The sequence below is a fragment of the Syngnathus typhle genome, linkage group LG21 (genome assembly GCF_033458585.1).
Source record: "Syngnathus typhle isolate RoL2023-S1 ecotype Sweden linkage group LG21, RoL_Styp_1.0, whole genome shotgun sequence".
NCBI classification, from domain to species: Eukaryota; Metazoa; Chordata; class Actinopteri; order Syngnathiformes; family Syngnathidae; genus Syngnathus; species Syngnathus typhle.
The window spans coordinates 4,161,645-4,178,533 of record NC_083758.1 but is presented as its reverse complement, the minus strand read 5'-3'; the positions used below and the strand labels follow the sequence as shown (position 1 = coordinate 4,178,533).

The window sequence follows — 16,889 nt, the reverse complement described above, 5'->3', positions numbered from 1 at the left end:
AGAACTGCACCCTGAGGTCAGGTCGTTCGGTCGGGTCAGCTTGGCCTTTGTCCTGCAAAGCGACTGTGGCGTGAAAGGTCTGGAGAAGGTTGCTCAACGCGGAGGGAGGGAAGGACGGAGGGAACAGAACGTTCTGTCTTTATGATGACTTGAGAGTCAAATGTTCCATTGCAAATCTTTGTGACTTCAAAGCTGCTTGCCTTTCCGTGACGTGTCGTGTCGTGTCGTGTCGTGTCTTGTCGTGGGCAGCGATTCAACTGAAGAGGGCGCAACAGCAATGTGTCAATCAATCCTCTCATTTAGCAATTCAACTGAAGAGGGCGCAACAGCAATGTGTCAATAAATACTCTCATTTATTTCTACAAACATAGTTGCTCCATCAGAGCACAGACACACAGCTCGGTCACTTTTCCATTCCACATAGAACCGAAACGGCGTCGATTCAAGCAAGCGCCAAACGTCATGTTGTACATTTGACCTATTCCTTTGCTCCTTTCTCTTTGACTGCATGCTGAGGGAAATCAAGTTGATTGGTTGGCAACTTGCAAGCAAGCCTTCAACTTGGGCAGAAGCTTTGAGACGACGAAGGCTGAACGTGTCAAAGCAGAGTGACGTCACGCGCGGTGCGGGCTAGGACTTTAGTTGCGTCCGTGGGTCAGTCGCACTTGTCGAGTTGGAGCCGCCGTTCCTGTCTGCCAGTCTGCCTGCCTGCCTGCCTGTCTGCCTCGCTCGCTGTCTGAGAGTCTCGCATCGCAGCCCAAGTTGTTGATCAATCACCCAAGGCGCCCGAGGATGGTCCACCAAAGTTGCCGCGGCCGCCGCGAACTGCTCATCATGAGTCTGCGCCCCGCACTTGTGTGCTTTCTACTGCTCTCCCTAACCAGGATGGCCGAGTCAGATGGTAAAAGCTTCCTCACGACACTTTGTCAATTTCACACCAATGGCACATTGCGAATGCGATCAACGTCAATTTGGTGTCGACTCACTCGAGTGCAAGCAGCCTTAATGGTTTTCATGTCGCCAACGAGAGAGAGAGTGTACGATGCAGTCGCCATCTGAGGAGTTCTTTCTTTCCATGGACTTTTCTTCACCAGTTTGAGCCAGTCTTTGTCGTTTTCTAGCTTGCGCTCCTGAGTTAAGGTCGCTGGTAACTTTGAAGTGAATTGGTTTCAAACAGGCAAACCACACATGATTCTTCTTTTTTATTCTATTTCTTTCCTTTTTCTCTTTTCATTGGTGTGCAGGAGTAGTCTCTCTTTTTTTTTTTTTTTTCCGCCTTTGAAATAAAGCAACGAATAGAGGATGTCCGTTTCATTTTTGTATAGCTTGTATTTGCTTTCAGCTTCAGGTCAAGTCAACGTTTTCTTTCTTTCTTTCTTTCTTTCTTTTTCTTTTTCTCTCTCTCTCTCTCTCTCTTTCTTTTTCTCTTTCTTTTTCTCTTTCTTTTTCTCTTTCTTTCTTTGGTTAGAGCGACACCCTAACTAACCCTCCTGCCGTTTGCTTTGGTCTATTGATAGATTGCAATTCGTAAGCCTCCAAAACAAAATCAGGTCCCTCTCCCCCCACCGTCCGTTCATGTGACGATGTCATTTCGACTGAATCATAGCCAGCCTGTGCAAAAGATCATCATCGTGATTGGCTGTACTTCCCGCCTGATGCGTCGCACGTCGTTTGTGTTGGTTGTATTGATGGCGTACGCCCGCTAGCTAGTTAGGAGCCGTGAGAATTGTTTGAAAGGAATGCTCTGCCACGGCGATGAGTGCAAAAAGCAAACAATCCATTGTAAAATCTCTCGCTCATATTATCCTTTTGTTCCTTGCTTGTCCAGACTGCGACGGCACGGCTGACCAGGTGCAATTCTGCAAGGTTGGCGACAATCTCAAACTGGATTCAAGTTCCAATGAGAATGTCAAATGGACTTTTGATGGAAAGACCACAAACCTCCCAAGTACCGTTAATCATGACGATTCGGACACGCAAAAAAAAGTCCTGAAATTGGACGGCCTGAGCGCTGCAGACAGCGGCAAGTACACTGCCACCTACCCCAGCGGCGCCAAGAACTTCTTAATCCTCGTCGGAGCCGGTAAGTTGCACGACAATCGGCTGGTATCGCTGAGCGACCGTTGCGTTTTGTGAAAGACACCACGTGGCAAAGCGGGCGGCTTAAACGGTTCAAATTTGGAATGAAATTCAAATGTGCCACTTTGCCATCTGGGAGAAAAGCAAACGTTGCTCTCAGAGGAAATCGGGGCAACTCCTTTTCTTACCCTCGGCTCAAATCCTTTGCCGAGAGGATGGCGGGCGCCGCCGTCGTGCTACATTTGTCGGAGCGCAGAGCAAAATCGTGTAGCGCGTGCCCTCGGCGGGGCCCACCGGCTGCTGCACTCGGACTTGACCACTGAGGTGAATGTCACACTCTTTTGGGGTTTTTCAGTCACCTGCCCCGCAGCCGGAGAATGCAAAGTTGTGAAGGGGAGCTCCATCGAGATGGACTCCGGAGCGGCTTCCGAGACTGTCGCCTGGACTCATAAGAAGACACCTGGGGGGCCGGATACATCGATCCCTACCATCAACTTCCCTGACAACAACAAGAAAAAGATGGGCCTCTTCAACTTGAATGCAGACAACGCGGGGACCTACGAGGCCAAGTACCCCAGCGGCGAACCGAAGACCACTAAAACATTTACAGTCTCCGTCCAAGGTAGCTCTCACGCCGCGGGATTGTTGCCACGAAAGGAATTCAGCCGATGCACCCTTGCTCAAAACTTTGCCGCCTCACTTCTTCTCCCCAACAGATCCCATCACCACTGTCAAAATCGAGGGCGACGGTTCTGTGTGTGCAGGCGGCAAGGTCATCTTAAAGTGCGAGGTCACAGGTGATGCCAAAGACGTCACTTGGAAGAAGAACACTTCTCCCCAAACTACTAACGTCGATGGCAAGGTGATGACCATCAACGGGGCTAAACCGGACGACGCCGGTGAATACACTTGCCACGCCAAAAGCTACCTTGGCGGTCAACCGGTCGATAGCCCCAGGTTTCCTCTCGCCGTTAGCGGTGAGTACGCCGCCATTTCTTGGGTTGACGTCAGCCCTGTTTGCGAATGTGTCACTCCCTGTTTTCAACAGCGGCTGTCGACTGCGAGAAACAACAAAAAGGCACAAACTCCTCCACCTCCATCATCAACAATAACGAAGAAGAAGGTGAGTACTTCCATGTCACTGCCCGCCCTGCCTTGCCCAGGCCAATGATTGTCGTCACCTTTGCTCTAGATAAGAAGGGGAATGCCGCAGCCCGGGCCGCGTCCTGCTCCGTCGCTCTGGTGGTGATGACCAGCCTCCTTCAGCTCTGCTGGATGGTTTAGACACGGCGGCTGCCGGGTGAGTCGCCGGCCGCACCTTGCTCCTTTGTTGTTCCTCCTCCTTTGCGATTGCCAACCGGCGGCTGTCTGCTTTTCCTCAGTCGAATGGAAGTGCGGGCGGGGGGGGGTTGACTGCCGCCGCCGCCGCCACCTTTGCCTTTTTGGAGCGGGAGGAGCGAGCGCCCAGAGTGGAGCGACAGGCAAAGCTTTTTTTTTTGTTTTTATTGTTTGTTCCTTGTTCCGTTTAGTTCACTCGAGCATTTGAATCATCAGAATCACTGAATCCGCCACACAATCCAAATGGTGACTTAGTTTTGCGAATGTTTTGGATTGCAAACGCATCATCAGTGTCGAAAAAGTCAGCGGTCCAGGCTCACCTTTGCATTTTCAGCCGCTTAGTTGCCGTCGTCTTTGTTATTTGACTTGGCACTGGAAACAAAGAGGGAGGGACGGCGGCACGCTTGCTGTAGGTAAGTGCTCCCCCCTAGCGGCGGAACTGGTGGCAAATGTCAAAAGGTTCAAAAATGACCTTTCCAATTAGGCATGTATTATTAATACCTTTTGGTAGCCATCTTTGTATGACCTCGGTTAGTTAACGAGTTTGTTTTCAGTTGTCGATTTGACCTATTTATCCAATTTATTGAGAGTAAGCTATTATCCGTGTCTCGCTCAATTCTTGGCGTAACACTGTTGAACTTGAATTTGATCTAGTCCATCATTTAGTAATAGTAAGGTACCTTTTGTTAACCAGTCTCGAAGAATGATGAATTCTTTGATCTGTTCTTCCCATGTTGACTATGCGCATGATGATGCCAATCATTTCATCATTCACCATTTATATATTATCATGATTATTTCTTCATTTATTTATTATTGATTATTTATCTTTTTTCCTTTGATTATTCATTTATCATATCTCTTTTGTTACTCCGTATGGAATTAGACTTGTTTATTTGAACATTTATTCAATCGATTGAATCATTCATAGTAACCTCTCTCTACGTGATTTGAAATGATAGGCGCGCTCACAAACACTTGATTTGTTGTCGATCTGTTGATTATTCAACCTATTTAATCATTTGTTCAGAGAATCGAGTAAGCTATCTTTTGTTCTTATTTGGAAATCTAGGCGGTCGTAGCACGGTTGACTTATTTGAATGACTCAATTATTGATTAAGCTCTTTTGTTCTTACATGAGTTGAAATGATGGGCACCGCATGCTCACAAACACGCCGTCTGATTCAGCCATTGAATCACTCACTCTAATCAGTTATTCATAGAGTAAGCTATCTTGTAGTAAAAATGATCATCCATGTATACTGCTGGCACCTGAGAGAGATTGTCATGGCGCATGATGGGAAGTGTGAGGAGAGGGCGATTGGGGGCAGGAAATGACGCGCGAGTGTGGAGGGAAGGGGATTGGGCCGCCAGCAGCTCGTGTATGTATGATTGATTGTCTTAAGTTGTTATTTCGGTTCAATAAAAGCGATGAAATTGCACCCGACTCTGGTTTCTTTTGTCTGTAGCAGGCGTGCGTGTGCAGGAGAACCTTTGAAGGCAATGAAGGACCAAGGCATCGGCTGACATTTGACCAGTCAGCGCACAATTTGGGTTAACATTTGACCAATCGGCGCACTGCATGGATTTGAAGCGGCGGCTCGGTGGCGCACTGGTTAGCGCGTCTGCCTCAGGAGGGCAGCGGTTTGATTCCACCTTCAACCCTCCGTGTGTGGAGTGTGCATGTTCCAAATTAGTATGCCAGATGTTTTCAATTCAGGATATGAAGGTAACTTCTTGATATTGGAGAACACACAGTCCCGCAGTTGTGCAGATTTCTGGGCTACGTGCGTGATCTTGAAGGCAGGAGGTGAGCCATTTGGAACTAAAAGGGTTTTTGTGACCTCGATTGGAGCACTAGGTTGGGCCGAACTAGCGTTTAGAAAACCGAAAAATAAGCAAAACAATCGGGCCTTTTAATCACGCCTCATGCTCTCGCTGCTGACGTTGCCGTAAATAAGCTCCAAGAGAATCATTTGAGCACTTAACACGCCGCCGTGGAGTATCTATGCGATGAGCCAGACAATTTGCTGCGATTGTGTCTCATTAGGCCTAATCTGCAGAGCCGATAGTGCCGGCCGGGCCTTTAACTAATGATCTCTGCAAACAATAGATGTCCTGCAGAGAAAATGCTGTGAGATGGAAGAATGTCTGATGCCGCACTGCGTCTGCAGTGTTTCACTTTTTGGCAGAGCTGGCAGGCTCATTGTATAGAGCGATAAGATTCCCGCTTTTCTTTTTGCCCTATTAGAATGTGGTGGGGTTTTTTTTTTCCTTGATTGCAATAATAGTTATTTTAATTTACCGATCATACCAAAAGTTCTGCAGGACCCCCCCCCCCCCCCCCACCACCACCACCCGCATCTCACACGCGTTGCGCCCCTGATCCCTTAAAAAAAGGTCACTTACGTTAAAAAAACAGCAGATGGCAGCATCTACATATTGACTGGAAGGCCTTTCTACGTACAGAATATGAATCTGAACAGAATAAAAAATACAAGAAAAAATGTATAATTGAAGATTTAATTCAAATATTTTTTTATTTGATAGTATTTACATTATATTGATTTATTTACAGTAATTTTTCTATATTTATATTTTAAATTTAATATTTCAATTATGTGTTTTTATGATTTAATCCAGGGGAATACGTCGATCGCGATCGGCCAGTCGATCTGGTTGATCGCATGACCTTTAAAAAAGAAAATTGCTGTATGCTAGAATCCAGCCCATCGCTTGATTGACATACAGGTAGGCCTGTCGGGAGGCAATCACAGTGAACCGCACATGCGCAATAGACAATAACTACAAAAATGTACGCACTATATTATTCATTCATTCATTCATTCATTCATTCTATTTATTGTAGTGGGTAGCTCTTTGTGACTTGGTCATTTTTAAAGTAGCTCGTAAGGTGAAAATGTTTGAGCACCCCTGATTTAATCTATATTTTTACATATTCTATAATTATTAGCTTTATTTGGTAACGTTTTGTCAACTTTTTAAGGACACATTTGTTTAAAGATTAAAGCTTCGTGTGGGCACATAAATTCGATAAAGCCATGCAATTTCACTTCTATTTATGCATATCACCGTCTTCTATTATTACGTTGACTGTACGTTAACGGGCACTCATGTGCATAATAACAATCAAACAAACGCATTAAATGAAACCGACACAGTCTCTGCGTTCTTTTTTTATTTTTTTCACGCTGACAACACGCCCTAGTAAACTCCAAATTCCTCTCCATGTTAATCCCGCTGTGCGTGCACTCATTCCTGATTTTTGCTTGTGTGTGTGTGTGCGTGCGCGACCTCGACGACCCCCTCTGTGTTTGTGTGCTTTTTTATGCATGAGCACATCAATGGGTGAGGCCCCCCCCCCCCCCCCCCTTTTATCTGCACCCGGACACACGCCAACACGCGGGATTTCCGTGGCTCACACATCAGGCATGATAATTACATGTGAGATGTTGCCCTGTTGCACCTTCACTTTACTCTGGAGGTATTTCAAGGTCGAATGGAGCCTTTTATTTCCAGGATTCACCTACACAGGGTGAATAAATGCTAGACGGGACATGGGCACCAGAGGGAATGTTGGCCAAGGCTTTTATGTCCTCTTGCGAGATGTGATTTGGACATCTAGTGATTTAAATCCACTGCTTACACTAACTGGATGAAGGTCAGATGTGATTTTGACCTCTGGTAATTGAAATCCACTGCTTACACTAACTGGATGAAGGTCAATTTAAGATATATGCTGAAGGGAGTGAAAATGATGTGGAAGTTAGCTGAGCACACAGACCCCCCCCCCCCCCCCCCCCACCCCAATGGCTTCTTTGGATTTGGCCATGATGGCTTATTTGAGGTCACCTGTTTGTGGGGTTTCTCAGCACTCCTTTTTGGATCATCATCACTACCAAATGTATGCGGGATTATTAATGTGAGTTTTGCGGTCACAAGCTCAACGCAAATCGATGACTTTGAGTACTTCAAACGTAATGTGGAAGTTTCATTTTGTCTTGAAAGTCTCTTGAATTATTGCTTAAGTCAAAGCAGAATGGTTGCTTGGATAAAAAAATGGAGTCAGTCATCTTTGAGGACTAGAAAAAATTATTGTTGAGAGGCTTGTGAGAATTTCAATTTACCGCTGAAGTGAATGGAATATTGAATGGAAAAAACAGGGCGCAGTGATGTTAGCCCGTTTTGCGCAGAGGATAAAGAATATCTGCATTATTTTGTATACATTGTGTACATGACTACTGTAGGTTTCAAAACATGTCGCATACAGGGATGTAAAACACAAGGACGTTATTCATTAACGTAACTATGTGAGGTTTACATTGTTAGCTTTAAGGTAGCATACGATGTGTTAATTATATTTCGAATGGCGCGGGTGGGGGTTGTATTGTTTTAAGGAAATAATTTTTTTTCTCCTAATTGTCACAAAAAAGAAAAAAACAATAAATGTCTTCTGTTGCAATTTTGGATTAGGTTCTTCAGGCGTACCTAATAATTCCTTCACCTTATAGCTAACACAGCGCCTCCTATGCGTGATTTTTTTTTCACGCATCAACACGGGCGTGGCTACTACGTTTGCCTGAAGCATCGACAGAATGAGGGTAGGGGGGATCTGCAGCCGTGGTCTGCCCGGGGGTCTTGTGGATGCTCTAGTGATGAATGAAGAGTGACAGATCGGGGTTATCCGCCAGGGGAGTCCATTTTCTTTGCAGTGCACGCGGAGCTATAGCAAGAAGAGAGCGAGGCGTGAAGAGAACCCCTCCCCTCTTCTACCTCTCTCTCTCGTTCGCTCTCTCTCTCCTTCGCTCTCCACTCCGATGCATCAGTGAGCTTCAGGCGGCTCCACGCCGCATTGCCGCTGCTCCGTCTCACTCAAGTCACACACAGGGACTCAAAACAGTGGACGCTGGATTTAGGGGATCTTCTAGAAGATGGACATGCAACACATTCCTTCCTTTTTCTTCGCTTGCCATCCCCAGGCGATGCTGATTCTAGATGCGGCACGGCCACATATTTGGATGTAACCCACAAGTTTGCGCCTCGTGAATGCAGCAAACGCTTTGTATTTTTCTCGAGTGAAACGGCAATTCGTCGGAGCGGTCTCCGTCATGGCTGTTGACTGAATGGAAGAGCAGAAGAGTACGTGAAGGTGCACTTTCCGGAAGTCCGCAATCCCCCCGCACGATGCAGATCCTCTCACCCGGGATGCTATTGGTGATAGTCCTCGTCAATGCACAAGTGTGTTTGTCCGTGACAAACAATGAGGGCGGAAAAGAGGTCCTGATCCCGCACCCCGTCGGGACTTCCAGCGGCTCACCCCGGGATATTCGGCAAAGCAAAAGCAGAGACCGCGCCACAGGTGAGACCCCGGCGGCAATCATCCGAGGGACCTTGAACTCCACGCGACCGTGGAAACGAGGGGTTGCGGGAGAAGTGAGGCGCTTTGCACACAACAAGCACGACTTGAATGGGACGCTGACACCCGTGGAGGATGCCGTCTCCCGTTGGGAAACGATGCACCGCCGTAGTAAGAGGATAAAGTTGGATGGCGGGGTGAAGGGTGCGGGCACCCCGGCAGGTGGACACCACAATACGCTTAAGACCTCCTCAATGGGTGGAGGGGGGCCCACGGAGGGAGATCGACACAGGAGGGGAACAAAAGAGGTGTAAAAAAGCCCCCCCTTGTGGACGCCAAGTATGACACCCTTTACTGTGACTTTCTCTCTCCCTGCTGATGACGCATCGCTTCAACTAACGTTCAGCCAATCAGCGTACAGTTTGGGCTTGCGATATTACGCTGTAGTAATTCTACCGAAGAACCCGCTCTGACAGCGCCGATTTAGTAATCCAACCTCGTACTCACAGCTGTCCGTTTTATGTGCGTCTTTGGCAAGTAAGAGACTGTATTATGTTCAATAATAACTGTGGTGTATTGATTTGGTAATGTTGGTTGGTATAAGTATTATTTCAGTGCCTATTTGCTGCCAATGTGATACTTCTACTTTTACCCAGTAGAGGGCGCACTCGCCTAGAGTTGACTACCGAGGATTGATGTTAGACAGAAGAAGTTGTACAAGAGAGAAACCTGTGCTTGTACTGTGTGTGCCGTTCTATTAAAAAGTCCTCTAAACTTGGAGAGTGTGCGCGTCATTACGGCCACGATATAACATATTTTTGGACGAGTTGTTCGGACGACAAGGACTTAAGAAGGGAGGAGTACCAAGTACCGTGAAAGTTTGTAAAAGATGGCGACCATTGGCACTCTGGCGGCGTTTGATGCGAAAAATCAAAGCTGGGAAGAATACTGTGAAATAATGGATCAGTTTTTTGAGGCCAATGAGATTGATGATGGGGATAAGCAGAGAGCTATTCTCCTCAGTGTTGTCGGCGCATCTACATACAGTTTAATGCGGAATCTCCTTAGTCCAAATAAACCAAAAGAGAAGACTTACGGCGAGCTGGTGGCACTACTAAAAAAACACTTCGACCCAAAGCCAAGTGAAATCGTCCAGAGGTACAAGTTTGATTCTCGCAGTCGTAAGCCAAATGAGTCGGTGATGGAGTACGTAGCGGAGCTGCGGAGGCTGGCCCAGGACTGTAATTATGGCAACACCTTGGAGCAAAAGTTGAGAGACAGGATCGTTTGTGGAATAAATGATGATCGGATTCAAAGAAGACTCCTGGCAGAAGCAGATCTAACGTGTGGGAAGGCTTTGTCCATTGCAGTTGCGGCAGAAACAGCAACTAAAAATGCGCAAGACCTGCAGAATCCGTGCACCACTGCGACGTGCTTCAAAGTAAACAAAGGCCCGCAGCAGCGAGGTGCGTTCAAGTGCGGAAATGTTCAGGAGTGCTATCGTTGCAAAGGACAACACAACGCTGCAGAATGTAAGTTTAAACGAGAAAAATGTCATGCATGTGGAAAAGTGGGTCATATTGCCAGAGCCTGCAGAAATAAAAGCAAACAAAAGAGATATGTAGTAAATCCTACAGCTGAAAAGGAGCAGTCTCGTTCAAGTTATCGGTCTCATAACGTTCAAGAGCGACCGGAGGACAGTGATACAGATAGTTCAGAAGAAGATTCCTTTCCTTTACAAAATATAAAGTTTAAGCTTGGACGTATGAGTGAAATATACCTGAGAAAAGTTGATCCGTATACAGAGAGCATGAAACTAAATGGGAAGAGAGTTCAGTTTGAGATTGACACAGGTTGCAGTCTCACAGTAATGAGTGAGAAGACATTCCTAACAACATGGAGAACCAACAAGACTCCTTGTATTAAACCAGTTCGACTCAAGTTGGAGACATACACTGGGGATCGAGTTGAAGTTGTGGGGGCAGCTCAAGTCCAAGTCAAGTACAAAAAGCAAAGAGCTAAACTGCCCCTAGTGGTTGTGAAAGGAGATGGTCCCTCATTACTAGGCAGATGCTGGCTAGAGGACATTCAGCTGAATTGGAAAGAAATAAAAGCCAGACACAAAGAAAGACAAGTACATCAGATACACACAGACCAGAAAACAGTGGAAACAAAAGTGACCTTACAAGAAGTACTGTGCAAACATGATGAAGTTTTCAAGGAGGAGCTGGGCACTTTAAAGGGCACCAAAGCCACTATTCATGTGAAGGGAAATGCTGTTCCGCGCTTCTTCCGTCCAAGGTCTATTCCTTATGCCATGAGAGCAAAAGTGGATGAGGAAATTGACAGACTGTTAAAAGAAGACATTATCACACCAGTTAAGTACTCAGAATGGGCAGCACCAGTGGTACCTATCCTGAAACCAGTGGGCACAGTCCGATTATGTGGAGATTATAAACTAACTGTAAACACCGTGTCATCCCTTGAGCAGTATCCGATACCCAGAGTTGAGGATTTGTTCAATGCACTTGCCAAGGGTAAGCAGTTCTCTAAGTTAGACATGAGTCATGCTTATCAACAGATACGTATGGATGAGGACTCCGAGAAATACCTCACCGTGAATACGCACAGGGGATTGTTCACCTACAACAGGCTTCCATTCGGTGTGGCCTCTGCCCCGGCCATATTTCAGAGAACGATGGAGAGTCTTTTATGCGGGATTCCTCTAGTAGCTGTGTATCTAGATGATATATTGGTAAGTGGCATGGACCAATCTGATCACCTAAAAAACCTAGACTCTGTGCTAAACAGATTGAAAGAAGCGGGACTACGCCTTAGGAGAAACAAGTGTACGTTCCTTCAAGATGAAGTGGAGTACTTGGGCTACAAAGTCGATGCACAAGGATTACACCCCATTGCCCAAAAGGTCAAAGCAATCCAGGATGCTCCTGCCCCAGCAAATGTTTCAGAGCTGAAATCATTCTTGGGGTTGTTAAACTACTACAACAAGTTTCTTCCAAACCTGGCAACCCTGTTGGCACCATTACATGAGTTGTTGAGACGTGATGTTCGTTGGAAATGGGACAAAGAACAAGAAGAGGCATTCCAGAAGGCAAAGGACTTGCTTAACACTTCAGATGTTCTTGTACACTACTCAGCTGACCGTGAGTTGGTTTTGTCGTGTGATGCTTCCCCTTACGGAGTGGGGGCAGTATTATCACATATCATGGAAAATGGATGTGAGAGACCAATTGGATTTATGTCCCGTACCTTACAACCTGCTGAGACAAGATACTCACAGTTGGATAAAGAAGGTCTTGCGGTCATGTTTGGGATTGAAAAGTTTCATAAATACATATATGGTCGAAACTTTACCATTTACACGGATCACAGGCCATTGATTTATCTGTTCAATGAGAAGAAGCCAATTCCTCAAATGGGATCACCTAGAGTGCAGCGGTGGGCTGTGAAGTTGAGTGCATACAAATACAACGTTGTCTACAAACCAGGCAAACATCATGCAAATGCAGATGCCTTGAGCAGGATGCCAGTTCCTGTCAAGTTAAGGAAAGAGGAGAGTACTGAGCAAGTACTTATGATGGACATGTTGGATGAGACATCGATAGATGCAAAGCAGATAAAGAGCTGGACGGCAAAAGACACTGTTTTATCACAAGTTCATGAATACATCCTGAAAGGGTGGCCCACAGAAACCGATCCAAATCTGAAAGCTTTCCACCAGAGAAAATTGGAGCTCGGTGTTAGAGATGGCTGCGTTCTCTGGGGAGCTCGAGTGGTCATCCCTGCCAAAGGAAGAGATAGGATGTTAAAAATGTTACATCAAACTCACACAGGAATGACTAAAATGAAAGGTTTGGCAAGATCATACATGTGGTGGCCTGGAATGGATCAGGATGTAGAGAGAACGGTTCAAGCATGTCACGAATGTCAGGCACATCAAAAAGCACCTGCTTCTGCTCCTCTACACCCGTGGGAATGGCCTGAATCACCATGGTCAAGGATTCATGTGGACTATGCAGGACCTTTTCTAGGAGAAATGTTTCTCGTAATTGTGGATGCACATTCAAAGTGGTTGGATGTTTACCCTACAAAAACATGCACATCCTTAGTCACAATCGAGAAACTCGGACAGAGCTTTAGTAATTTTGGAATACCAAAAATGCTGGTGTCCGACAATGGAACTTGCTTCACAAGTGCTGAGTTTGAAGCGTTCATGAAGCAAAATGGTATCAGTCATGTGAGATCCGCTCCTTTTCACCCATCCTCAAATGGACTCGCAGAGAGAGCAGTTCAAACTTTTAAAGAGGGGATGAAGAAGATGAAAGAAGGGACAATACAAACAAGGTTATCAAGATTCTTGTTTAGCTACTGGATCACACCTCACGCAACAACGGGCTTATCACCTGCCGAACTCATGATGTCACGCAGACTAAGGTCCGCCCTGGATTTGGTTGTTCCGGATATGAAAACCAAAGTGCAACAAAAGCAACTTACACAGAAAGAAAATCATGACACACGGAGTAAGCAGAGAGGGTTTACGTCAGGAGAGGACGTACTCATCAGGAACTATTCCTATGGACCGAAATGGATTCCTGGTGTTATCCAAAACACTTCAGGACCCCTTTCCTATACCGTTAGTGTTGGTACTGGTCAAGTTGTGAAAAGGCATGTAGATCAGGTAAGAGCAAGATTATCCAATCTCGAGACAAAGGTTGAGAAGGAGAAAAGCTTAGTATTTTTTCCAGAGACTATTGCAAAGATTCCACTACCGGAAATAAATAAACCACAGATGTTAGAACTGAGTTCTAATTCAGAGAAGGTGTCAGAGTTACTACCTGCTACCAATACCCAGGATGAAAAGGTTGTACCACCACAGACAGAGTTGAGACGTTCTAGTAGAGTGAGACATACCCCTGTTCACCTCAAAGACTTTGTTCCTTAAAGTAGAATGTTATTAAAAAAAAAAAAAAAAAAAAGTCATACTGAGTTACATTAAGTAATTTTTCTGTTTATGTTGTTTTTGCTTAAATGTGGGGGAGATGTGGTGTATTGATTTGGTAATGTTGGTTGGTATAAGTATTATTTCAGTGCTTATTTGCTGCCAATGTGATACTTCTACTTTTACCCAGTAGAGGGCGCACTCGCCTAGAGTTGACTACTGAGGATTGATGTTAGACAGAAGAAGTTGTACAAGAGAGAAACCTGTGCTTGTACTGTGTGTGCCGTTCTATTAAAAAGTCCTCTAAACTTGGAGAGTGTGCGCGTCATTACGGCCACGATGTAACAGGGACCGTTGCTTTAATGTACGATTTCATTACGTGAGGATCGTTAATTCATTAAATCTCCATTCCATACGGAACTTTGTTGTGGGGGGATCCGTTTTGGTTGGGGTTATGAATATGATTGCAAACTCTTTCCTTTTTGTCTTTATAAACGTCGGAAGAGTTCATCTCCATCAGGAGAGATTTGGGTCCGTCAGTGGGGGAGGAGGAATACTCCACGATAGGGATGGGCGATACCAATGATTTTGGAATCGATCCGATACCAAGTATTTCCTACCCAAAATACCCGATATTCGATCCGATATCGATACCGGAAGTGTTTTTTCCCGCCAAAAAAACAATTTAAATGCAGTGGCATTCTAGCTCTTGGAGAGTCATCTATTGAATTTTGTAGAAAAAGGTATTACGTCATGTACATGAATTATTAACCTTTTTAGACATTAGTGCATTAGTGGAAGATGCATATTAATAGTATAACTTTAATAAAAAGGAGCTATTCTTTACTTTTTTTTCTCTCTCTCTGTTGTTGGGAAAAAGTTTTGTCTTTTAGTATAATCTAAAAAGAGACATGGTACCAACAGAGATGCAGGGCTTAATCGTCATGAGCAGCAAAACTATCAATTTGTAAAGCCACTGGATACTTACATTTAATATTGTAATACTTTAGTGTTGTTTATAGGAAGTGGAGTTACAAATAAAACGTATGGCGTTCGACCACAAATTGAAAAGGGGAAAACTTTATTTATAAATGACTGACTAAAGCATAGTAATTATTGCTTCAAATAGCACATCAACCACAAATGCTTACGATTTTTGGTTAGCACCTGATACCTGGATATGTCTTGCCTTTCTGAAACGCTGCTTCTAAGGTACTTTGGTACCTTAGCCTCCCTCGGTGTGGCTGCAGGGTTTTCCGTCGCTGCCTTAGTGTCTGCGGCACGTTTCAACTGCAGCTCTTCATGAACCGTGGGGTGAATTTTGCTTAAATGTTTTGTCAAGTTTGTGGTGTTGCCACAATATTTAATTGTTTTGTGACATATTTCACATTTTGCCTCGTTGTTATTAAGTAAAATATAATATCCCCAAACCAGACTTCTCTTGCGTTCGGACTGGGCCGCCGCCGTGGCCATGCTTGTTTGTGTTTGTTTGGATTGGAACGGGGGGGGGGGGGGGCGGAGGAGGAGGGCTTGGCTTGTGAGAAAAGGGGGCGGGAGCAGAGCAGAGCAGGACACGCCGGTGCAGCAGGCGGAAGGAAAAGTAGTGCTAGCATGAGTGCAAGTCGTCAAATTGGAGCAGAGAAAAATGAGGAAAAATATAATTAAATAATTGTAAGTATCGATATTTTAGCTAGGGAGATCGATACTAAAAATGAGCAGCCTGGATCGATATATCGATATTTTGGTATCGATCCGCCCATCCCTACTCCACGGCTGTTCGACGCTACTCGTGTGTATGTTTCCGCGCGCGCGTGTGTGGGCGCACAGTCTCTTAATAGGGGTGTAAATCGCGGGTTTTGTCAGGATACGATATAATATCGATATAAAGAACTACGATACGATATTTGCCGATATCTTAAAGCCTGCTGCGATTCATTCACGATATATCGCGATATAGTGCTCTACGATCGATTTTTTTTTTTTTTTAAATAAAAAATATAGAACAATATCCTGATTTACAACAATTCATACGCAAAATCAACAAGGTACTGCAAACTCTTTATTTACGAAATTACAAGAGTATTGTAGTATACAAATTGCTTACTTTAACACTGAACTTTGATGTCGTGTTTTTTCTTTAAATGTGCGGCGAGATTTGTGCTCCCTGAATATTTGATCACCGCATGGCAGGATTTACAAACTGCACGTGTCTTGTCCGTTGAGCCATCTTTTCTTTGGAATCCAAAGTGCTTCCAAACGAATGACTTGAAGCCTAAAGGGGAGCAAATTTCCTCGTCTTTTTGGACACTAGCCATAGCACCAGCCCAGGAGCCGCGTGCTAGTTGTCGACTCCCCTTTCACGTGCAGCAACGCCGCGCACTGCTCCCTGCTCCCGGAAAGAGGAAGCAAGCAACAATGAACTGGATTTCAAAATAAAGTCGCGTCTATTGTCCGAGGTCAAACACGGCGATATAAATCGATGTTTACCTTTAGCATCGATGCCAATAAATCGTAGAGCATTATATCGATTAATCGATGTGTATCGATGTATCGTTACACCCCTATCTCTTAAATGTTGTTAATCCAACCTCTGCACTTTCTGCTGCATTCATGCAGATGTTGGACGCGTATCTCACAATACAGTACTCGGCTCTAAAATGAATTCATGATGCCCCCCAAATGCAAACTCTACTTGCTTTGTTTGGAATGCATGCACTGTTTTCCTTCAAAAAAACAACAACCTTAAAAACAACGAACCAGTCAGGCACCTCAGTCAAACGCACCAGTATAAAAAATGAAATGAAAATGTTTTAACACGACGTATTCATGCGTCTCAAAGTCGTCCAACCAATTTGACACTGATCAATCGTGTTGTGTGTGCGTGGGTGCGTGAGATTCACATTGAAGTACTGGATAAATCCAGCAAGTGTCGCTGTTTGTTTAAAATTGCACAGTATCAAACCTCAGAGTCGTACACGATGCCTCCCTCCCTCACAACTCTGGACTCATCCATAGCAGCATTGAAATTTAAAATGTCAACATTTCCTCTATTTTCATTTTAAACAGGCAAACACCAAAATCAACCTGGACATCTACCCCCATGTTTTGTCAGGGTAGATGTAGCACACTGTATCA

General features: G+C 45.0%; 1 protein-coding gene and 1 long non-coding RNA gene across 5 annotated transcripts in view; one reads left to right on the top strand and one right to left on the bottom strand.

Annotated features, from left to right (window-relative positions):
- LOC133145060 (uncharacterized) overlaps positions 1 to 16,889 on the bottom strand; it is a 226,256-nt gene that overhangs the window by 88,606 nt on the left and 120,761 nt on the right. The gene's annotated exons all lie outside the window — the stretch shown is intronic.
- Positions 285 to 4,859, top strand: LOC133145689 (basement membrane-specific heparan sulfate proteoglycan core protein-like). The gene is made up of 7 exons (XM_061269359.1): positions 285 to 901; positions 1,829 to 2,083; positions 2,435 to 2,701; positions 2,796 to 3,056; positions 3,128 to 3,202; positions 3,272 to 3,379; positions 3,462 to 4,859. The coding sequence occupies exons 1-6, from the start codon at positions 793 to 795 to the stop codon at positions 3,361 to 3,363; spliced, it is 1,059 nt and encodes a 352-aa protein (XP_061125343.1). The 5' UTR covers positions 285 to 792; the 3' UTR covers positions 3,364 to 3,379; positions 3,462 to 4,859.